General features: G+C 41.5%; 2 protein-coding genes and 1 long non-coding RNA gene across 5 annotated transcripts in view; 1 reads left to right on the top strand and 2 right to left on the bottom strand.

Moving 5' to 3' along the window:
- The first annotated feature begins 77 nt into the window (after nucleotides 1-77).
- Nucleotides 78-2,930, top strand: fam228a (family with sequence similarity 228 member A). The gene is made up of 8 exons (XM_060883665.1): nucleotides 78-199; nucleotides 1,033-1,115; nucleotides 1,198-1,350; nucleotides 1,438-1,515; nucleotides 1,646-1,837; nucleotides 2,210-2,339; nucleotides 2,580-2,658; nucleotides 2,745-2,930. Exons 2-8 carry the CDS (start codon nucleotides 1,035-1,037, stop codon nucleotides 2,845-2,847), a joined length of 816 nt encoding a protein of 271 aa, XP_060739648.1. The 5' UTR covers nucleotides 78-199; nucleotides 1,033-1,034; the 3' UTR covers nucleotides 2,848-2,930.
- A 540-nt stretch (nucleotides 2,931-3,470) lies between these two features.
- itsn2a (intersectin 2a) overlaps nucleotides 3,471-23,260 on the bottom strand; it is a 43,221-nt gene continuing 23,431 nt past the window's right edge. For 2 of the 3 annotated variants that reach the window (XM_060882688.1, XM_060882689.1), the window contains exons 17-39: nucleotides 21,522-21,658; nucleotides 20,888-21,288; nucleotides 20,674-20,804; nucleotides 20,421-20,575; nucleotides 19,834-19,906; nucleotides 19,275-19,453; nucleotides 17,455-17,510; nucleotides 17,194-17,360; nucleotides 17,071-17,104; nucleotides 16,858-16,979; nucleotides 16,664-16,760; nucleotides 16,378-16,569; nucleotides 11,760-11,881; nucleotides 10,475-10,581; nucleotides 9,947-10,130; nucleotides 9,689-9,787; nucleotides 7,787-7,954; nucleotides 7,472-7,681; nucleotides 6,558-6,679; nucleotides 6,288-6,370; nucleotides 5,217-5,300; nucleotides 4,103-4,276; nucleotides 3,471-4,013 (exon numbers count right to left, since the gene is read on the bottom strand). In XM_060882688.1, coding sequence (XP_060738671.1) covers nucleotides 3,856-4,013; nucleotides 4,103-4,276; nucleotides 5,217-5,300; nucleotides 6,288-6,370; nucleotides 6,558-6,679; nucleotides 7,472-7,681; nucleotides 7,787-7,954; nucleotides 9,689-9,787; nucleotides 9,947-10,130; nucleotides 10,475-10,581; nucleotides 11,760-11,881; nucleotides 16,378-16,569; nucleotides 16,664-16,760; nucleotides 16,858-16,979; nucleotides 17,071-17,104; nucleotides 17,194-17,360; nucleotides 17,455-17,510; nucleotides 19,275-19,453; nucleotides 19,834-19,906; nucleotides 20,421-20,575; nucleotides 20,674-20,804; nucleotides 20,888-21,288; nucleotides 21,522-21,658 — 3,255 coding nt within the window. In that variant the 3' untranslated portion in view covers nucleotides 3,471-3,855. The remainder of the gene's footprint in view (nucleotides 4,014-4,102; nucleotides 4,277-5,216; nucleotides 5,301-6,287; nucleotides 6,371-6,557; nucleotides 6,680-7,471; nucleotides 7,682-7,786; nucleotides 7,955-9,688; nucleotides 9,788-9,946; nucleotides 10,131-10,474; nucleotides 10,582-11,759; nucleotides 11,882-16,377; nucleotides 16,570-16,663; nucleotides 16,761-16,857; nucleotides 16,980-17,070; nucleotides 17,105-17,193; nucleotides 17,361-17,454; nucleotides 17,511-19,274; nucleotides 19,454-19,833; nucleotides 19,907-20,420; nucleotides 20,576-20,673; nucleotides 20,805-20,887; nucleotides 21,289-21,521; nucleotides 21,659-23,260) is intronic. The other variant, XM_060882691.1, reaches the window with a different exon arrangement.
- On the bottom strand, nucleotides 13,944-16,371 carry LOC132854361 (uncharacterized). Its single transcript, XR_009649247.1, has 4 exons — nucleotides 14,786-16,371; nucleotides 14,682-14,733; nucleotides 14,534-14,570; nucleotides 13,944-14,496 (listed from the first exon to the last, which is right to left on the bottom strand). It is a non-coding gene; the product is annotated as an uncharacterized LOC132854361 (long non-coding RNA).

Raw genomic sequence — 23,260 nt, forward strand, 5'->3', positions numbered from 1 at the left:
GCACCCATTTATGTCAGAGAAACCGGAAGTGTGCGTGCTTCGAAGGCGTTGCCATGGTAACAACTGCACGCTATCTTGAGACGTTATTCTAAGGTGTTTTACATTTAAACCGCCTTTTTTTTCTAACCGCTATTTTTCTCAGCAATTTTCTTTCCTTCTCGTTTTTGTTCCTGTGTCGTCCTGAGTTTTTCTCAGACAGGTAAATGATCGTGTATTATAAATACTGTTCCACCATTGGACTGGATTGTGATCCTGTGTTGTAAAAACGTTTTAAAACTACTTTTAAAAATAAATCAGTATTAAAAAATAACAACAATGTCAATGCATGAATAAGTTCACTAAGAAATGTAGTTCTTTAAAGTGTAATAATGTTGGACTATAGGACTCAGTGTCCAGTGTCAGTGTTCATTATGTCAGTGTTCATTATGCATAACAGTAACAATACGTTTTTATTTATTTATTTATTTATTTGTTTATTTATTTATTTATGTATTTATTTATTTGTATGCACTTTCACACTTTACAGCTTTTTTTTCATTCAATTCAAGTGAATATACAAAAGTATCATTAAGTGTCAGGGGAAAAAAGCCTATTATATATTTTATATCTCTGTATGGGGGGTCACGGTGGCTTAGTGGTTAGCATGTTGGTCTCACACCTCCAGGGTTGGGGGTTCGATTCCCGCCTCCACCTTGTGTGTGTGGAGTTTGCATGTTCTCCCCGTGCCTCGGGGGTTTCCTCCGGGTACTCCGGTTTCCTCCCCCCGGTTCAAAGACATGCATGGTAGGTTGATTGGCATCTCTGGAAAATTGTCCGTAGTGTGTGATTGTGTGAGTGAATGAGAGAGTGTGTGTGTGCCCTGTGATGGGTTGGCACTCCGTCCAGGGTGTATCCTGCCTTGATGCCCGATGACGCCTGAGATAGGCACAGACGAGATAGCTCGGATAAGCGGTAGAAAATGAGTGAGTGAGTGAGTATCTCTGTATGAGATGCATTTCTGGGTTTTTACATGACGAATCACTTGTATTTCAGTAATGCCATCTAAACGCAGAAAAGAATACAGCGGCGTGATTACGCTTCACAAACCTGTCCCACCACATCTGCTCTACCATACGGTGAGACACATTTTCCAGCACACACAGTGACAGTAAAAGAGAGGATGCTGTAATGTGACCTGTGTCCATTTTCCTTCTGCAGGCTCCTAGAAGTGTTGGGCAGAAGTCATCATCAGCAGTGGAGGGTCCATATGTGAGAAGTGCGACTCGGAATTTGACCAGGTTCATTACTCACCCAGGATCACAGGCTGATACGGCGCACACACGCTCTCCCTGCTCACTAAAACATCTAATGGTAATACCAACACAATAAATGTTCAACACAAGGTCTGTGTAAACAGGGGATTCTTTTTCAAATAAATAACGCACAGTTCTGTTACAGGATCACTTACTTTCCGAGCAACAGGAGGTCGAAGCCATCACACAGCCGCTGCTGGACACTGAGAATGGATTCATCAAGGTGAGTGTTGAGGTTTATTTCATGCATGCAAATCAACTGTGACAGTAAACAGATCAATGCTAACAATAGATGGTTCTGGCTACATGAAATCCATGAAGCTGTTAATCAGGATCTTTGTTTGCATGTACAGGATCTGGAACATTTCCTCAACCACGTAGACATGTTGAGAGTGAGGAGGCACGAGCTTCTGCACAAGCGATGGACAGAGTGTGTGTGGTGGCCAATACAGTGCAGCGTTGAACGGCGTTTCAAATTGCGCCATTGTGAGGGGATGAAGCCGACAAAAATATTGCGCACAGGCTATGACGACTACAGCGCTAAGGTGTGCCAAACTGTTTAGCAAGTACTGTGATATTTCATCAACCTTTGTTCTTCACCTTGATCATTTTTTATTTTATAATGTACTTAACAAGGACACCGTAGGTGAATATATGCAGAAATTTATACAGACTTGAATTCATTTAACTCTAGCTGTACGTGGCAACAAGTTTAAAGTAACACAAATCTGATTTTCTGCTTTAATGTGACACATAAACAGATGTTTCTGTTTGAAACCTCAATCCTTGCCTAAAGGTTACTCATTGTGCTGCGGTTTTCGAACACCCTGATCATCCTTTAGTTCTGGTGCGCAGCCTTTGCTTTAAAATCTCCCTAAACGAAATAATACAATTGGTTCAATTCTTTAAATTGAAAGAGAAAAATAATGGAGAAAACTAATGAGCCAGTTGTCTTCCAGGTCAGCACCATTCTCTTGAAGGATCCACTGTTTCTCTACTTACATTCAAGACTGAAGGAGAACACAGCAGTCCTTCACTGCCAGACAGGTTCCAAACAGAGCTCACACAATTATTAGTGACTACTAGACATGCACATCTGTCAGGGGGGTCGGATTAATGTGCTGCTTAATTTCATGCTTTACACCATTTAATATCATAACTGATCATACCTGCTTAAAATAGAACCGTTTTTTGCTCCCGAAGCCATATACTGTGAAATAAACACCATCTTTCTGTCACAATAGAACTCATAAACATTTTAATCGACCTTTGACTTGTGCATCACAGGATGTGTGGACGACTGTCAGTGGATGGCGTCGGAGGAGGAACAGGACAGGAACAAGAGAGATCTGTACGGAAGCAGCAGGTACAGAAACGAAGCAAAATGGCATAAAATATAATAAATAAATAAAAACAACGCATCAGAACGTAATGTTTTGTTTTCTGCCGTAGGAGTCGAGGCCCTGTTTACATGGCTACAGCAGATGGGCGGTGTTTTCGGCCTGGATGCTGGTCTGCTAATTATCTGCCTCGCAGCTATTCAGTGAAGTCCTAACATGACACTGTGTGTCCTCTGCTTCGTTCAGTCACCACCTTGAATAACTTTCCAAGTTTTTTTCTTTCAGAGTGTGTCACATTCTTTCTGTCATTATATATAAACAATGAAAGTTTTTAAAGTAACAAAAAAATTATTATTATTATTATTATTAATATTATTATAATATTATTATTATTATTATTATTATTATTATATCACTTTTGTGTATTGGGCATAGATAATATTTATTTTGTAGGTACATTGTAGGTTTCAGTGCGACTGCGATATAAGTTAGTTCCATCTGTTCTGTTCTTGTATTTTAGTAAGAAATAATGTTTATTTTCTAACCCTCATCACAAAGACACCGAACAACACGACGTCGTTACTGAAGTATTTACCCGTATCAGAATGTTACAAACTGCTGACGTTACAGACGCCTTCCATAAAATATCTCTTAGAATAAAATATCTCTTAATAATCCCTGTGAAAGAACTGTTACTGTAGAAAAGCACGTGAACAAGCACGTGAATAAACGTGTGAATAAAATCTGTACTACTGTCAGTGTTACATTACATTAATCAACACCTTCTGATAAGTCGGAATGTAAAAATCATCAGTAAGACAATTAAAATTCTCAGGAATGTTTTTTTCATTTGTCTTTATTTGGTTTGGCTAAGGCTGAGTTCTCCACACTCAAAACCATATCTTATCCCGTGACTATAAAATAATAATAAGAAAAGCAACCTTGCTACGTAGGTTAGCTCGATGGACTGTAGGATGAGATCTTTTACGTCGTCATGCATCGACCTCACGCTGAGTAAGAGGATGAACTTGAGTTGAATAAACTTTGGCCTGTAGACGTTTTACTAAACTACAGAGTCTGAATCTCCTGTTCCACAAAGACACAAGAGGAATTTGTCTCGTCTCCATTCCTCTGTTCCTCTAGAGGTACAATTGGCCTTTTTCTAAATAGGAAAAAATATTCATAGATAAGAAGGTTTCGTTCTGCAAATGCGAGGCTCGAGGTCAGAGGAGCGGCGTTTGCTCGTAAAGCTGCAGGTCGAGGCGAACTCTGACCTCTCCGGTGGGGACCTCGTGGAGCAGCAGACGCCGAGTCAGCGGACCTTTGCCTTCCTGATCTTTTTTAATGGTGGCAACAGGAACCTCGGTGCGACCCAGAAAGTCTAAAAACATACAGGTAGAAAAGTAAGAGAAGAAATGAAAATGATATAAAGGATCCTGTGACAATTAAAGATGCGTATCTTGCACTTGCCGTCAGGAGAGAACTGATCCCGCTCGAACACGGTGATGCACAGGACGTCCTGATACAGGTCTTTGATGAAGAATTGACAGCTAAAGTTCCATTTCGGGTTGACGGTGTCGTTCTGTGGCCGTGAGGTGTAGCACTGTGCTCCCATAGACAGCTCACAGTACGGGTTGCTCTTACCTACAACCCAACACCACACACACAAACCTGTTAGGACTAGCTGAGCCGAGCGGTGTGGATCGGTCCAGAAACAGAAAATAAACAGAAGAGTTTCTGAGTCTAAACCTCAGGAGTTTGTCCTGTTTCTGTCTACTGAGGAGAGAACAGAAAGGCTAAACTAATGGTGTATATTGGAGCCTGTGAATAAACATTTAATTGAAACCTAATACTCGTAAACACAGATATGGAACTAGTCGTTCACATGAATGAATCTGTAGTTGTGTAGATCGGTGGTAAGTAGATCGGTGGGCCTCAATCATAATAATGGAAATTATGAGAATTTGATATTCAAATAATTCATGCACACCATTGAATAGCTTGTATCTTATTCGTTTAAAATATGAATCTCTCACTCATCTTCTACCGCTTATCCGAACTACCTCGGGTCACGGGGAGCCTGTGCCTATCTCAGGCGTCATCGGGCATCAAGGCAGGATACACCCTGGACGGAGTGCCAACCCATCGCAGGGCACACACACACTCTCTCATTCACTCACACAATCACACGCTAGGGACAATTTTTCCAGAGATGCCAATCAACCTACCATGCATGTCTTTGGACTGGGGGAGGAAACCGGAGTACCCGGAGGAAACCCCCGAGGCACGGGGAGAACATGCAAACTCCACACACACAAGGTGGAGGCGGGAATCGAACCCCCAACCCTGGAGGTGTGAGGCAAACGTGCTAACCACTAAGACACCGTGCCCCCCTGATCAGCAGTTACTATCTTCAAATTATTACAAGATTTTTCTAAACCTTTTGTTGCCTAGTAACTAATAGAATAATATTCAAATCAGGAAACTTTAAAGTAAAGGTGTTTAAATGATAATTAATGATAGCTAAGCATTGTGTACCTAACCCTAACCCTAGGTGTGTGTGTGTGTGTTCTGCATTTCTCACCATTAGGCTTGCAGGGTTTTAACTCAACAGCCTCCTGAGCTGTTACTAACAAACGTCCAATACCGCTTGTCTTTTGAGAGCGAGCTGTAAAACATACACGTACAATTTTATTTTAAAATGAAACCGTAATTAGTAAATGTGAAAGATGAAATGAATAGTTTGGCAATAATGAAATAGGTGTTCCATTCAGGACGTATGCCTCTACGAGAAAAGCTGGAAATATTACATATAATATTTACTGAAGCAGGTAGCAATATTTGTGATGTACTTCTGCAATAGATTTTGGGTGAGATGATTAGAACATTTTTGCTCATTGCACTTAAGGTAAAGGGGAAAATGCGTATGTTAGATTTGAAGAGCTCTTTTCCAAAACGCGATAAACGCCAAAATAAAAAAAAAACGAGTTTGTCATGTCATTTTGTTGTGTTGTGAACCTATATACTGCTCCATCAATGTTTCATGCCAAAACACTATATTTCCTTGTTTAAAATGTACTGCAAGATGCAGTTCCTTTCCAAACCGCGATAAGCACCAAACCTGTTTTTTGCCAAAACGCTATATGTCCTCTCGACCAATCAGAATTCGGTGAGCGTTCGACGCAATCCAACATGGCGGCGGTCTGAGGCGAGAGATGTTTGTTTGTGTGCAGTCTTCAAAATGAGTGTAGGAGATTATTTCTATTCTTAATAAAGTTATTTATTTCCCTGATGTCATATGTTGCATGTTCTCTTGTTGGTTTATGTCTCTTTTTAAAAAAAAAAAAAAAAAAAAAAAAAAAAAAAAAAATTTAAAATAAAGGATGGATTTATAGCGTTTTGGAAAAAAATAAAAAGAAACTTTGAATTTATATTCAACAAAATTGTTGTTTCATTTGACAATCACTGTTTAACATGTTCAGACTGACCATTTTAACAGGATAAATTGAATATAAACAGAATGTGTGGGTCTAGGTAAAAAAAAGTCATTTTCATAAAAACTATTAAAATAGATTTATAGCATTTTGGAAAAGAGCTCCTCATTTATTTATTTTTGCCAAACCATTCGATTAAGTATATCAAGTCCTTCTCCGACCTTGGTAAGCCTTCTCTCTTTTCAGCTTCTCTGTCTCTATAAAGTGCTCTGATGCTGCCTTGATTCTCTGGACCCATGTTGTTCTGAAGAAAACGTACAAAATAATAATAAAAGAAAAAAATATATCAAATGCACATTTAATGTCACATTCTCAAAAATCCAGAATGGTGTTTAGGAAGGAAATCAGGGTTACCGAAACCTTTAGGAACTAAAGTCTTTACTAAAAGAATGAGGAATGAGGTGTATTGTACTGTATGTGTGAGTGTGAACCTCTCATTGATGCTGTCAGCTTTCAGTGTGTACACACGGTCAATGTGCGAGATGTGAAAGACTGGGTCTTCGCTGGACGGATCAGACGGCATTTTCACCAACACTTCATTCAAAAACACAGGCTAATGAGAGAGAGAGAGAGAGAGAGAGAGAGAGAGAGAGAGAGAGAGAGAGAGAGAGAGAGAGAATGAGATAGAGAGAGAGAGTGAGACAGAGAGAGAGACAGAGACAGAGAGTGAGACAGAGAGAGTGAGACAGAGAGAGAGAGACAGAGAGAGAGAGAGTGAGAGAAATAGAGAGAGACAGAGAGAGAGAGATAGAGAGAGTGAGACAGAGAGTGAGACAGAGAGAGAGAGAGAGCAAGTGAGACAGAGAGTGAGACAAAGAGAGAGAGATAGAGAGAGCAAGTGAGACAGAGAGAGAGAGAGTGAGACAGAAAGAGAGAGCGAGTGAAAGAGAGAGAGACAGAGAGAGAGAGAGAGAGAGAGAGAGAGAGAGAGAGAGAGAGAGAGAGAGAGAGAGAGAGAGAGACAGAGAGCAAGAGACAGAGACAGAGAGTGAGACAGAGTGAGAGAGTGAGACAGAGAGAGAGACACAGAGAGAGAGAGTGAGACAGAGAGACAGAGAGAGAGAGATAGGGAGAGACAGAGAGAGAGAGAGTGAAAGAGATAGAGAGAGCGAGTGAGACAGAGAGAGAGAGAGAGAGAGAGAGAGAGCGAGAGAGAGGGAGAGAGAGAATGAGACAGAGAGAGAGAGAGAGAGAGAGAGAGAGAGAGAGAGAATGAGAGAGAGAGAGAGAGAGAGAATGAGACAGAGAGAGAGAGAGAAAGAGAGAGAGAGAATGAGATAGAGAGGTTATAAATAAAACACCCAACTTCTAGAATATCTACACAGTAGCTCTATGACTCCGTTACCGTTTTGTACATCTTGTAGATGGTGTTGGACTTGGGGCTGAAGAGTCGGTCTGTGTTTGAGGAGAACTGTTTGGAGATGTAGGTGAAGAGCAGGAAGTCGCTGAACAGGAAGGCCCAGAGCTCCTTGTTGCTTTTAGCCTTCGACACATGGCCACTGTGCAGCAGCTTGCGAGGACCCAGGCAGTTCGTCAGAGAGTTAAAGACCAAATGCTGGAAAACAGGGCAAATTAAAATAACATGCAAGTTCTTGTCTATTATTGTGATTATTGTGCACTTTTTTATATAGTGTTAAAAGATTTAATAAGACCAGCTCACCTCAATGACCCCCTCACACTGCACATGGTTCTGCAGCCACTCGAGTCTGTCTGAGTTTTCCTTCTCCCTCACTCCCTCGTTAACCTGGGAGCACAGAAGCTCCGCCCTCTCCAGCGCTTCCCGAAGGTTTACCTGGTCCACATGTCCTACTGGAGTGTTTTCCAAAATCTACAGATAAATGGAGCGAGAGGAAGAATAAAAAAAGTCTGCATATGATCCATGTATGCTGGTGTTGGCCTGCTTGAAGAACATCGTTGGACCCTTGCTGGACCCCCTGCGGCAGATTCTTGGATTCGGTAAGCAAACTGATCTGTGGATGATGTAGTCAGCATGGGACTTCACTACACATCTCCAAGATCTGGACAAACCAGGAACTGCTTTTCTCTCTCTACACAAATGACTGCACCTCTAAACACCCCTCTGTCAAGCTCCGGAAATTTGTAGATGACACTACAGTCATCGGTCTCATCCCGGACGGACACAAGTCTGCATACAGACGAGAGGTTGAGCAGCAGGCTGTCTGGTGCAGTCACAACAACCTGGAGCTTAACATGCTCAGAACTGTGGAGATGATAGTAAACTTCAGGAGGAACCCCTCTGCCCTCCCCCCATTCACCATCATGGACAGCACTGTGGCTGCAGTGGAGTCAGTCAAGGTCCTGGGAACCACCATCTCCCAGGACCTGAAGTGGGACAGTCTCATTGACTCTATTTTGAAAAAGGCCCAGTAGAAGGTTGTATTTCCTTCATCAACTGAAAAAGGTCAACCTGCCACAGGCAAAGATGACACACTTTTACTCAGCTGTTATTAAGTCTGTTATGTGCTCTATAACTGTTTGGTTTGGGTCAGCCAGCAAATCAGAATTAAGAAGACTGCAGTGGACTGTTAGGACAGCAGAAAGGATCGTTGGTGTTCACCTGCCCAACCTTCAGGACTTGTAACATCATTACAGACCCTGCTCACCTCCACCACAACCTGTTTGCACTTCTCCCTTCAGGAAGACGCTACAGATCTCTGTGCACTACAACATCTAGGTGCAAAAGCAGTTTTTTCCCCCATGTCATATCCGGCTTAAACAGCTAATGCCCCGATTGTTACCTCACTCATTTCCTACCGCTTATCCAAACTACCTCGGGTCACAGGGAGCCTGTGCCTATCTCAGGCATCATCGGGCATCAAGGCAGAATACACCCTGGACGGAGTGCCAACCCATCACAGGGCACACACACACACACTCTCATTCACTCACACAATATGGACAATTTTCCAGAGGTGCCAATCAACCTACCATGCATGTCTTTGGACCGGGGAGGAAACCGGAGTACCCGGAGGAAACCCCCGAGGCACAGGGAGAACAATCTCCACACACACAAGGCGGAGGCGGGAATCGAACCACCAACCCTGGAGGTGTGAGGCGAACGAGCTAACCACTAAGCCACCGTGACCCCCCACTGATTGTTACCTGTGTTCTGTAATTCATTCTCCAACTCTAATTACTGTCTCTTTCTCAAGGACTATGTAAATATGTAAATCCTTACTATTTATATGTTTAGAGTTCTCATGCCAGATATGTATATATGTACGTATGTACCAAGAGTACCTTAAAAACCACAACAAATTCTACCAATCGGAAGGTTGTGAGTTCGATTCCCATGTCCACCAGGTTGCCACTGCTGGGCCCCTGAGCAAGGCCCTTAACTGTCAATTGCGCATTTGTATAAAAAAATGTAAGTCGCTCTGGATAAGGGCGAATGCTGTAAATGTAATGTAAATGATTCTGACTCTGATGTGAAGTATCTACAAAGACCTAATGACTAACTCCTGGCAGCTTGGAAATGGAGCAAGACATTCACATAAATAATCATACGTATATTGATATTGTTTCTGTTTTGAGGTCTCACATTTTTGATGAGTAAAGGGTACCGTGTGATCCTCTGCATGGGCTTCAGCAGGAAGCTGGACAACGGCATTCCTTTACATCTGTAATTAGTGGCAATTTTCTGCAAAACAAAGCGGAAACGTCTGGATCGAATACACACAATTTAACGCTTGCAAGTTATGATTTAATTGTATTCTGCCCAATAATTCTACTTCTACCTCATTTTACAATGTTGTGTATATTCTATGCCAAAAGGAAGTCCATAGGAAGCAGATTTAACCTTTAGGAAGAGCTTGAATTCAGGCGAGGCGTCGGTTTTCTGTTGCAGCAGGGCGGCTGCGTTCAGTTGGCAGCTGCAGAAGCGGATGTAGGGCTGCATGTGTGAAAGCTCAGAGGACAGGATGTCTCCGATCACCTGCACCGGCATGCGCTCGCCTGCCGTCTTCTTACGTACACGCAGGGCTCTGAAGAAATTTACGTTTTTGAACCTTTTCCCGGCCAAAATGCCCCAACCAACAAAAATTCAGGTTCTAAATAATTATAAGAACATCTAGAATCAATCTTGCATGGCCAAATTGAAATCTTTTTTGGTGTAGGAACTTTTTACAACATGCTGGTCCTAACTCTCGCTAATAGCCAAACATAGCTTAAACATCTCTATGTAGTTTCCTGGTTAACTTTAACAAGCTGTTATTAAGCAAACAGCAGTCTAGTTTAGATTTGAGTTTAGCAGAACAAAAATGGCTCCTGTAAATGTGCTCATTTCCATGCTATTCTTTTTGCTATTCGCTTTGATTCACTCTCTCACTTGAGCAGTTTGATGTTGCACATGATCAGCTCTCTCCAGTTCACAAAGATCACACTCATCTCAGCCTCAGTCAAGCGTCCTGACTCAGTCATGGGTTTGTAGAACACCTACACACACACACACACACACACACACACACACACACACACACACTTGAGTCACAGGGTCTACACAAAATGAAATGACACCTGAGCTTTATGACTCGTCACAGTACAGTTCACAGTGTAAATGAATCTTTTTTTTTTTTATAAAGAATAAAAAAAGAACTGACTCTAAATGTATTTGATCAACCATGACATTCTGTCTATATATTTAAACACAGTGGTGTGTTTAAATATATTGTAGGAATGTTTCTACTTTACATGATTGTTTTACATCAATATATAAAAATGACAATTTTACATTTATTCATTCTGAACGTCATCCTGAACTGTGAGTCAACTCCCACCGTTCAGGATCGATTGCGTAATTAAAAAGACCTATTCAATTACGCAATCAATCCTGAACTTTGGGAGTCGACTCATAGATCCGAAGCGCTGCTTACGTGATTGTAAAGTTGAGAAATAACTTGAATCTGAGTCGACATTCATTTAAAAGATCCGTTTCAATTAACTCGATTCAGGCTTGATTCAATTAACTGATTCATACACGAACCTTACAAGAGAATGGATTTCTGTGGTAAATAAGTTGTTAAAAGTTTATTACCATTATCCGTTTTTATGATTGGTAGTTTTTTCAAAATGATAACGTAATAAATATTAAATATTTAGATTTAGATGAGAAATAGTGTTTTATTTCATCCGTAACGTTAGCAAGTTTCCTGTCACGTTAGCTTCCGTTCGCTTCTAGAGGAAAAGCTGAAAGGTGCTAAATTATATATTAAAATTATATGAAAAATATAGTTATAATGTATTTATATTGTATATTATATTCAGTTTGCAGTCTGTAAACTCGTACGCATAGCTTTGTTTTACTTAACTGAAGCACTCGCTAGCAATTAGCATGCTATTCATTGAAATACTTTGGGTTAGGTGAAAAAGAGAAAATGGAGGTTTATGTTTTATTTTATTTGTGAATGTTACGGGATTTTTACGGACAAATTCTGATCATTTATAGCATTTTTATAAGCTACATTAGCCTCCAGAGCTGATGTCTGATCTAACATTGCTGACCGACCATAGCAGATGTCTAATAAAAAAAATTATCTGTTAGTTTATCTGTTTATCTGTTATTGTTTGTTTGTGTGTGTGTGTGTGTGTGTGTTTAGCTGTCTGTGCTGGTTTACCTCAAGCACCAGCTCCAGATCCTGTACATATGTCTGCTCCGTCTCGATGAGTTCATGGATGTAGCCCTGCCTCTTTCTCTCCTCACAACTCATGGAGTCTAAGCTCAAAAGGTCTGCACACCCTACACACACACACACACACACAAACACACACACACAAAAGCATGCAGGTACAGACAGACAAGCATGTAGACATGTATGCATGCACACACTTACAGATGAGCACACAGACAGTAGCCGTGTTAGTATGGACATGTACAGTATAAACACAAAAACAAGGGTAAAACATGGACATACTATACAGTACGTAAGACACGGTGCTGGCTGGTATAACATTAATATAACTTAGCATTATTAATAATATAATTCTTATCAAAAGATGTATTTTTGAGTGTTGTCCTGTATAAATAAAAAAAACATAGCTTTTTATACTTTTTAAAAATATCCCACTACTTTTTGTCAGAGCAGGTAAATATTATGATGTGCACAACATGTCTTCAAATCTAATTTCTCTCTTAATATCAGCAACAAAATAAATGTCCAAACTAAATCTAACTGAGCTAAAGTGAATTTTAAATTGAAGTTATGATATAATGATATTATATAATATAAAAAAAAAACTCGCCAATTAAACTCAGGGGTTTGTCCAGTTTAAACTTAGAAATGATTCATTTACTGTAGTTAATGAATCATTTCTAAATCATCTAATCATTTCTTCTAACCTTCTACAGTGTATAATCCTACACACACACACACACACACACACACACACACACCTACACATATAATGATGGGATGAATAAACATCCATATGCTCAAACATCAAATACAGCTCTAAGAACATCAAAATCACACCACTCTGCAAAATCCACAGTTTAAAAATGTCTTTATTTTTAAATTCTATTTCTTTTTTTCTCCATAAAAAAGAGCAACAAAGCTTGAGCTGAGCTTCTGTTAAAGCACACAGAAAGCAAAAGGCCGTGGCATTGCAGTGTAAGGGCTGTTAGCTGTTTGCATAGGGGCGGCTCAAGTGCTATAGGATAACATGCTGCTGGTGACGTCATCAGGTGTGTGTGTGTGTGTTTGTGCGTTGTGCTACATTTTAACAGGAAGAAGCCAACTCACAATCCTATGACGTAAAAGGCGACGTGAGGAAGCAGCGTATGCCGGTTTAGCATGGACGCACACGTATACAGTATACACACATACATTCACTCACTGTCTCTCTTCATAGCGTGATGTGTATCAACTGTACTGCTGCAAATCTGTTTTAGTTCTAAAAAAGATTTTCAGTTTCTTGATCATTATATAAGGACTATAGAAAAGAACCCTGTTACTACGACTTTCTTGTACTATGTTTCCTCTTTTAAAAGAATATTTCAGCCAAAATGAAAATTACACCAAGTCCATTTCATTCCTAAATATTGTCGACCATGTCGGCGTGAAAAATGTCCAGCTAGTTTTTACGGCATTTGGCACACATACTTAGACATAGTGATCGTTTCATTCCGGCTGAGGTATTTCTTTCAGCCAAATCACTTTTTTTTTTTTTTTTTTCAAATGGCAGGAAATGTGCTACAACAAAAGAAAAGCAGTAAAAAAAAAAACGAAAACAATAAAACAGAAATCTCAAAATGAGAGAGGAGCCTCATCCAAAAAGAGCATGAGGGAGTTGGAGTCTTGTCTGCTGCTCTCTGATTGGAAGAGGAGAAGAAGCCAAGGCTAGAGTTCCTGAAATAAAGCAGAAATGAGGCGAGCGACAGGAAAAGGGAAGGAACAGAGGAGTGGATGAGTGTAGCCATGAAAGAGAGGGATGGATAACATCGATCAGTGCCGAGAGAAAGAAAAAAGCTCAGATGCTGGGGTAAATTAACTCTAAGCTACTAATTAATCTTAATTTTTTTTTAATAAAGACCAAATATTGTGTTAAGCCTTTTATCTATTATTTTCTACTATTTTTGGCTTTTTAATATTGAAATTGCTGCTCTGTTGGAAATCATTTAGCTTCTTTCTTGAAATAAGTTCTTAAAATGAGGAAAAGTATTTGCCAGTAGAATAAGATATTTTAAAGCTTACAAATGAGAAATTCTAGAAATAGGCTTTTGTTTTGTTTCAACCATAATGAGAAATATAATATGACAGATTTTTTTTTGTAAATTTAAATATGTAAATTTATGTATGATATGTAGATTTATGTATGATAATGGAAGGGTTTTTTTTTATCAGCTCTGGTGCCAGTTCTCAAACCATTCTGCATTTTCAGCAGCTCAGGCAGTCTAATGTACAGGCAGTCTAATGTACAGGCAGTCTAATGTACAGGCAGTCTAATGTACAGGCAGTCTAATGACTGCAATTCATACAAGATATGAAAAACGCATGGGGTGGAGGGATTGATTTAAAAAAAAAAAAAGAAATAAATAAAACTTATTTCATCTTATATTATGAACTATGGAATGTATCCCCCATCAACTTCAAAATTCTAAACCTTTTTTGTTTCCTAACACAAGTAAGAATCGTTGTTTCTTTTACATTGTGAGTAGACACCTTGTGTGTAGACATCTTGTGTGTAGACACCTTGTGTGTAGACACCTTGTGTGTAGACATCTTGTGTGTAGACACCTTTTACATTGTGTGTAGACACCTTTTACATTGTGTGTAGACACCTTGTGTGTAGACACCTTGTGTGTAGACACCTTTTACATTGTGAGTAGACACCTTTTACATTGTGTGTAGACACCTTTTACATTGTGAGTAGACACCTTGTGTGTAGACACCTTGTGTGTAGACACCTTTTACATTGTGAGTAGACACCTTTTACATTGTGTGTAGACACCTTTTACATTGTGAGTAGACACCTTGTGTGTAGACACCTTGTGTGTAGACACCTTTTGCATTGTGTGTAGACACCTTGTGTGTAGACACCTTGTGTGTAGACACCTTGTGTGTAGACACCTTTTGCATTGTGTGTAGACACCTTGTGTGTAGACACCTTTTGCATTGTGTGTAGACACCTTGTGTGTAGACACCTTGTGTGTAGACACCTTGTGTGTAGACACCTTTTGCATTGTGTGTAGACACCTTTGGGACTGAAAGTTACAATTTATCCAAAAAACAACTTCAGACAAAGACATAGACGATGTTTTCCTTGACTGAACTCGTTGTTTCATTAAAATCCTTGTCGCTGTGTTTGCTCTTGTACCAAAATTCTTGCAAGGAGGTCACTTGCAGTGAGGATATGTGAGAGCTCTGACACAGGGTTCACAATATAGAGACTGTGCATGGCATAGAAGCCTTTATTATCGCCACATATACATTACAGCACAGTGGAATTCTTTTCTTCACATACCTCAACTAAGGAGGTTGGGGTCAGTGTGCAGGGGCAGCTATGATACAGCGCCCCTGGAGCTGGGAGGGTTGAGGGCCTTGCTCAAGGGCCCAGCAGTGGCAGCTTGGCTGTGCTGGGCCTTGAACCCCGATCCTTGGATCAACAACCCAAAGCCTTAACCAGTTGAGCCACCACTGCCCCAATTGAGCAACCACTGCCCCAATTGAGCCACCACTGCCCAAATTGAGCCACCACTGCCCCAATTGAGCCACTACTGCCCCAATTGAGCCACCACTGCCCCAATTGAGCCACCACTGCAAGATTGAAGATTGTGTGAAGGACATCAGACAGTGGATGCTAGACAGAAGTGATTTTACGAGGTCCACAGGAAGCCAGAAGTAAGCTTTCTGATTACAGAGTGACTCTGGACGGTCTTTCTGTTGCATCATGTCTCTATACACCAGTCTCTCATTTAAAGCTCACATAAATAATATCACAAGGGTAGCCTTTGTCATTACATGATGCAGAAACACTAGTTCATGCATTTGTTACCTCTAGGTTGGATTATTGTAATGCTTTACTGTCTGGATGTTCCAGTAGGAGCATAAACAAGCTCCAGTTAGTCCAAAATGCAGCAGCTAGAGTCCTAACTAAAACCAGAAGATGTGAACATATCACTCCTTTATTATCCTCATTGCATTGGCTCCCAGTCAAACTTGTGCTCTGATGATAAAATACTATTATTAACCTATAAAGCACTGAATGGTCTTGTGCCACAGTACCTGAGAGATCTTTTAGTTTTTTATGACCAATCATGCCTATTCCGATCAAAAGGTGCAGGCTATTAGTAGTACCTCAAGTACAAAAGGCTACAGAAGGGGACAGAGCTTTTTCTAACAGAACTCCACAGTTATGGAACAGCCTTCCAATTAGATTAATAAGCCTGGTTTCTCTCAAGGTTTCTTCTTCATAACATCTCAGGGAGTTTTTCTTTGTCACCATCACCTTCGGCTTGCTTATTAGGGATAGGTGTTAGAGATATGTAGTAACTTAATAAAGTTTCCTTACCATTAAAGGGAGGACAAACAGAGTGACAGGATACTGCTATTTTTCTGAACGCTCTTTGGCTTTCAGAGTGCTGCATAGTTTTCTATCTTCTTCTTTCAACATTTCCTACATAATTCTGTTCCATTTATATATTTTCTAAAGTCCTTTCTGAATACTGATAGAATTTTGAATACTTTCAGTATTCATTAATAAATTCACTCGGTATGCAAAGGTGTCAGGACTTACATTGCTGGCTGGGGTCGGACTCTGTAGTCATCTTGACATAATTGGTCGGGAAGAGACCAGTGACTCCATTGATTTCTCCTTTCCACCAATCGGACTCGTCCTTGTTGAGGACGTTGATCAGCTGACCTTTCTGGAATGTCATCTCGTCCCCATTGGCTGCTTTGTAGTCGTACATGGCAATGACTTGGCACACTGATGAAAAAGAATAGAAATATATTAACAGTCTGATTATAAATTATGTTTTTGGACCAGTAATAGCTTCAGTAGTTATGCATCGTTGGCGTACATGGCTGGGGCGCAGGAGTGGTTTTACCACTGTTGGGCTCCAGCAGTCTGACATTTGAGGAGTGAAACCAGCCTTTTTGACGCTTCTTACCCCGAGCCTACAGTACAAAACACACAGCAAAGACCAGTCAGATTGATTTCTCTCTAAAATATATGTAGGTGTCTTTTTAAAACTGTGCATCCAGACACCCAGACCTGCAATTCTCCCAACCACCAGCCACAGGAGTTCTTATGAAGAACGAGGATCAGCTGTCCTGGAGTCACATTCAGCTGTTCTGCCATCATGGCCTTACAGGCTGTCGTTACCTGTGCAATCTCTGAAAAGTACAAGAAAAAGAGATACAGAGCGGAACAGCACTTTCCTCGCTCATAGTGCATGTTTCTTCTGGAAAGGATTAGCCAACTCACCTGGCTTTTTCCCAGAAGCACCAGATTTGGCAGACTGAAAAAGGAGTCAAAAACAAATATGAAACCTTTACACTGTTCAGTGCTCGAGGGATATAATAAAATTAATTATAATATTTTGCATACGTCAGTGTCTTTGGGTTTGACGTAGTTGGAAGGGAAGAGTCCTGATTGGTCACCGATGCAGCCCTTCCACCACTCCCCCTCTTTTTCCATTACCAAGACAACATCTTCAGCTCGGAATGTCAGGTCACCTGACTCGGGACTCTCGTACGTGTAAAGAGCCACATATTCTAACAAAAATGGAAACCACACATGGCACAAACCATGCAATTTTAGCAAATTGAAAGCGAAACTTGAAGTCAACATGAAGAATACACAGCTCACCTTCAAGCAGAACAGAGTCAGCCAGGTCCAGCTCATCAACAGTAGAATATAAAGGCCTGAAGGACAAGCAAAGAAGATTCTGATGAGGATGTATTATGTCTGTGGTGTTTGGTGTGTTCTCCTGGTGTCCCTGTGAGGTTCACCAAGTTTTCTAGTTTCTTCCCACCTCTTGAAAACTTTCTGGAAGGTAAAATGATGCCTCTAAATTGACCCAGGTATGAATTTGTGTATGAGGAGCCCTTTACTGGACAGGTGTATTTTGCCTTGCACCTTGTATTCCTAGGATAGGCTTTAGATCCACTGCAACCATGACCATCATAATGAATGATTTAATGAAAGTGTTATGAAATATGGGTTTAAGCTGTAGTAGATCATGACCCGGCTCCTGTGCAGTAGGATTCAGAGATCAGCCTGAGGAGCATCCTCCCTTAGAATTCAATTTAATGGGTGCACGAGCCTCCAAGCTCTGGCCACCCAGGCATATATAGAACACTATGACTACTGCAGACACCAAAGAATACATCCAAGCATGTGCCTCTTGCACCCAAAACAGAACATCATGTCAGCCCACACCTTGTCCCCCATGGTCCCATCTGACAGTAGATTTCATTTTAGACCTTACCAACTAATGGTTAGAGAGTCTGACTCATAACCCTAAGGTTGTGGGTTCGAATCTCGGGCCGGCCACAACCAAGGTGCCCTTGAGCAAGGCACAGAACCTTATTGTGTCTGATCGGGGTCAACAGTTCACCTCCAGAGTGTGGAAAGTGTTCTGCAGATGCCTGGGTTTTAACGTCATCAACTTCTGGTTACCACCCCCAATAAAAATGGTCAAGTGGAATGAACTAACCAAGTTGCTCTCAGGACCAACACAGGTGAAGTGAGTTTTTACCATGAGCCGAGTATGCACAAACCCGTGGTCACAATCATCATCAGGCCTAACTTAATTTCAGTGTATTTTGGACTATTATCCACCCCTGTTTCCATGGTAATGTGAACCCTCCAATGTCCCTGCAGTTGAGGAGTGGTACCAAAAGAGCAAAACAATTGGGGAGAGAGCACATGTGTGTTTACATAGAGCCGTCCGGCACCAAAAGATCCTGGCCACAAAGAATCTAAATCTAAGATTACCATGCAGAAAGACCCCAGGGTTATAGGACCTTTCAAGATTATCCGCTAAATAAATCTGGTCACCTATTGCTTGGACCTGCCTACATTATACAGAATCTCACCATCATTTCATGTCTCCCTCCTTAAACCAGCCAACACTTCATGACCACCACTACTACTGCCCACAGCCTCGCCGCACTTCCTGCACCTATCGAAATTGATGGATCCCCAGCATACTTGGTCAGCACAATTCTGGACTCTAGGAAAAGGTCGACTGGTACCTGGTCGACTGGGAGAGTTTCTCTCCAGAAGAACACTCATTGGTCAAAGCTAACGACATCCTTGAGTCAAATTTAATCTCAGAATTCCACAGATCTCATCCAGACCGACCTGAACCTAGACCTAGGGGCTGGCCTAGGAGAAGAACACCTGGAGGGAGATTCTGTACCAACCTTACCCACATGACACCACTATAGAAGCACACACTCACCATTGCAAAGTATTGTTTCTGAGCCGTGTTTTCTTTGACAGCCTTTAACTGCATTTTGAGTCTACTGTCCTTCATTGTGTTCTTCACTGTGTCTTTTTTAATAAATCTGCATATGGATTCTTCACAGTCTGCCATCAAGTCAAATAATTTATTATGTTTAATTTAAAACTGAGGTATTACATTTATAAATCGCTGTGAGACTGAAAGAGAGAGAGCTTACTCTGTCAGTGTGTTGTTGGCAGTCATCATGGAGACATGGGTTTTGGGGAACCAGCCTTGGTTCTCCCCAAGTTCCCCATACCACCAGTTCTCCTGTTGTTCCAGAACCGTGATGATGTCATCCTTAGAGAAGCCGAGCTGAGTGTCAGTCGTAGCTGTCCATGCACACAGAGCTAAAGCCTATACACACAGTAAAGCCATATTTGATTTACATGTATTGTGATCATTTTTTTCTAAAGTATGTCTAAAACCTACATTTCTGGCATTTAGCAGACACCCTTATCCAGAGTGACTTACATTTTTATTTCAATTTATACAACTGAGCAATTGAAGGTAAAGGGCCTTGCTCAGGGGCCCAGCAGTGCCAGCTTGGTGGATCTGGGATTTGAACACATTCCCTTCCGATCAGTAGTCCAACATCTTAACCACTAGGCTAACACATCCCTTGTTATGTTGTTGGACATTAACGCTTACTTCCATGCATTTACTAACAACAATAATTTATTTCTTCTTACCAGACAGGTTTATTGTTCAAAGTTTTAACTCGCATGTATGCCTACCTGTGTGTGTTGTGTGTGTGTTGCTGCAGGAGTGTGTGTGGGTGTTGGTCCTTCTATATCCACACGAGGGATCCTGAAAGGAAGAGATGTGTAAATAAATGCAATAAATAAAAGCTCACTCACTCACTCATTCATTTTCTACCACTTATCCGAACTACCTCAGGTCACGGGGAGCCTGTGGCGTCTCTCAGGCGTCATCAGGCATCAAGGCAGGATACACCCTGGACGGAGTGCCAACCCATCGCAGGGCACACACACACACTCTCATTCACTCATGCAATCACACACTACGGACAATTTTTACCATGCATGTCTTTGGACCGGGGGAGGAAACCGGAGTACCCGGAGGAAACCCCCGAGGCACGGGGAGAACATGCAAACTCCACACACACAAGGCGGAGGTGGGAATCGAACCTCCAACCCTGGAGGTGCGAACGTGCTAACCACTAAGCCACCGTGACCCCGTTACTTATAATTATTTTTAGCAATTATTTTAAAGTATGGTTACCACAATATGCTTTCTTCTTTGGGTTGCATCAAATACCAAAATTAGAATAATTATCTCTAGAGTAAATATCAAGTTTTACCTGAAGTAGTTGGTAGAGGTCACTGTATTTTGTGTAGCATCTGTTGTCTCGTTGTTTTTACAGGTTTTCTCAGCATAACTCTCGGGAAACCAACCACTGCTGCCTTGGTATGTACCATACAGCCAACCAGGCTCCCTAACTGTGGACTCGTCTACCTTAGGGGAACAGAAGCACACACACATTAGTGTGTTTTAACGTGCTTATAAGTATATACATGAATATACTATATATCTCTGTGGCTTTAAGTGCATACCTCTATGAGGCAATCTGCTTCCAATGACAGTTCATCAGAGTTGCGGGCAGTGAAGGAATACAGTGCTCTGTAGGTGCTCAGCATTCTCTTTTTGCCCTGAAGATCGAAACTTGTTGGTTGTACACTTGCACCTATCAAACATATAAACATATATTTAGAATGGACTAGAAACGATACACACAAACAGTGTGTATCAGCCCAGACAAATGCACACCTGTTGTATTTGATGTACTGTTGAACAGGGTCGAGAGTTGCGACTGAATATCAGTGCTTATGCTGCTCACAGGATTTTGTTCATTAATTCCATCAACCCCCTTTTCCTTGCCGTCTTTCTCTTCAGCTTTTCTTTTCTCTTCCTTCTCTTTCTCTTCTGATTTTTTCTTCTCCTCCCTCTCCTTCTCTTCTGCTCTCCTCCTCTCCTCAGCCTCTCTCTCCTCCCTTTCTTGCTTTGCAGCCTTCTCTTGCAACTCACGGAGTCTGGCCTGGGCCTGGAGTTGCTGCTCCTCTCTGAGTTTGGCTTCTTTTTCCTGAGCAAGCCTCCTCTGGCGCTCGGCCTCTTCCTCCTGCAGTCGTTCCTGCTCCTCCTGCAGCCGTTCCTGCTCCAGCTTTGCCTGTCTAAGCTCACACACACACAGGTTATCTTTTTGTAGGCTGATTTTTTTTTTTGCAAATGTAAATAACAATTCTGCAAAAGTCACTGCTGTTTGCAGGCTGCTGTTATTAATACAAAATATCCCAAAAGGTACCAAAAGTATATTGTTGCCATAATGCCTAAATGTGTGTTAAGCAGTTTGGGAACATGTGAGCATGGATAAAACAATGTAAATATGTGTATAATCTTTAGTCACCTGGCCAATTCTTCATCTCTTCTCCTTTTCTCCTCTTCTTCCTCCCTCCGTCGCTGCAGCTCCTTCACTTTCTCTAATTTTACCCGGTTGAGTTGCTCCAGCACAGCCTGCTGCTGCTGCTGCCGTTCTCTCAGCTCCTGCAGCGTTTCCAAGAACACTTCCTAAATGCCTGCAGCAGATCTGGGATGTAGCAACTACCTCTTAAACTACCTCTTAACACCAGTCAGACTCTGTGCTATGTTTCCGATATGCTGTGTTCCTAGTGCCCTATATGCTCATGGTCCTATGCTCCCTGTACCCAAAGTGGTTCGTTTACTCTCAGAAACCTTGTTTCATGTGACCCTATACTTTCTGGGCCGTTTGTAAGCAGGATCCTATACTCCCAGAACCCTATGTTTGCAATGTCCAATATTTGCTGTACCCTACGTTCTCAGTGTCCTATAGTCATTGGATGAGATGTATCCAGGGTTCTATTTAACCCTATAGTTCACCATGTACATTGGGTCCTATAGGTCTGGATCACTGTCTTCCCAGGGTCTTAAAGTTTCAAGGACTTATATTCCCAGTACTGTATGTCCACACTGCCTTTCATTCCTAGTACACAATGTTCTCAGACCCATTCATTCCTTGTAACCTAGATTCCCAGAACCCTACATTGCCAATTCAGTATGTCCATGGAGTCCTACATTACCATAACCCTAAGCTCCCAGACCCCCATATACATAGAGCCCTATATTCCCAGAATGCTTAGTTCCTAAAGCACTGTTTTCCCAGAACACTTTATTCGTAAAGCCCTATGTTCCCAGGGTTTTGGGTCTTGCCACAATCCTATGGTCATTCAGAATTTATATGTCTCTTTTATTTACAAACATATACAAGCATAATTGTACTTCCAATACATTGTGATAATGAAAGGGGTTTATTATTAATGTTATGAATTGGATCAGACAATGTTCAACTGGCCAGTAAACTCAAACACAGAGCTGCTAAAAAATCTCACAAACATGTTCTAAACAAGCATCAAAAGCATAGCCAACAGCATAGCCGACAGCATAGCCGACAGCATAGCCGACAGCATAGGCGACAGCATATCCGACAGCATAGGCGACAGCATAGCCGACAGCATAGCCGACAGCATAGCCGACAGCATAGCCGACAGCATAGCCGACAGCATAGGCGACAGCATAGCCGACAGCATAGGCGACAGCATAGCCGACAGCATAGCCGACAGCATAGGCGACAGCATAGGCGACAGCATAGCCGACAGCATAGCCGACAGCATAGCCGACAGCATAGGCGACAGCATAGCCGACAGCATAGCCGACAGCATAGGCGACAGCATAGGCGACAGCATAGGCGACAGCATAGCCGACAGCATAGCCGACAGCATAGGCGACAGCATAGGCGACAGCATAGCCGACAGCATAGGCGACAACATAGCCGACAGCATACCCGACAGAATAGCATTTATGATATGTGAAACACCCAACTGCGGTTTTCTGCTTTCTTGAAATAAAGCAACAATCAGACAACCGTGAATAAAATTCAATAAAAAGGTAAGGTAAGAGAGGTAAGGTAATTCTCTGAAAGAGTAAGATCGTGGGACATAAAAGAAACACATTTGGTTCTGTTAGTCTGTAATTTCACTTTGTGTTGATGTAAATTTCGTGAACTTTGACCTCTGAATTTGATAGCCTTGGTCCTGTAAGTCAGAGAACAAGTGAGTGGATCTTATCTCT

The sequence above is a fragment of the Tachysurus vachellii genome, chromosome 12, assembly GCF_030014155.1.
Source record: "Tachysurus vachellii isolate PV-2020 chromosome 12, HZAU_Pvac_v1, whole genome shotgun sequence".
NCBI classification, from domain to species: domain Eukaryota; kingdom Metazoa; phylum Chordata; class Actinopteri; order Siluriformes; family Bagridae; genus Tachysurus; species Tachysurus vachellii.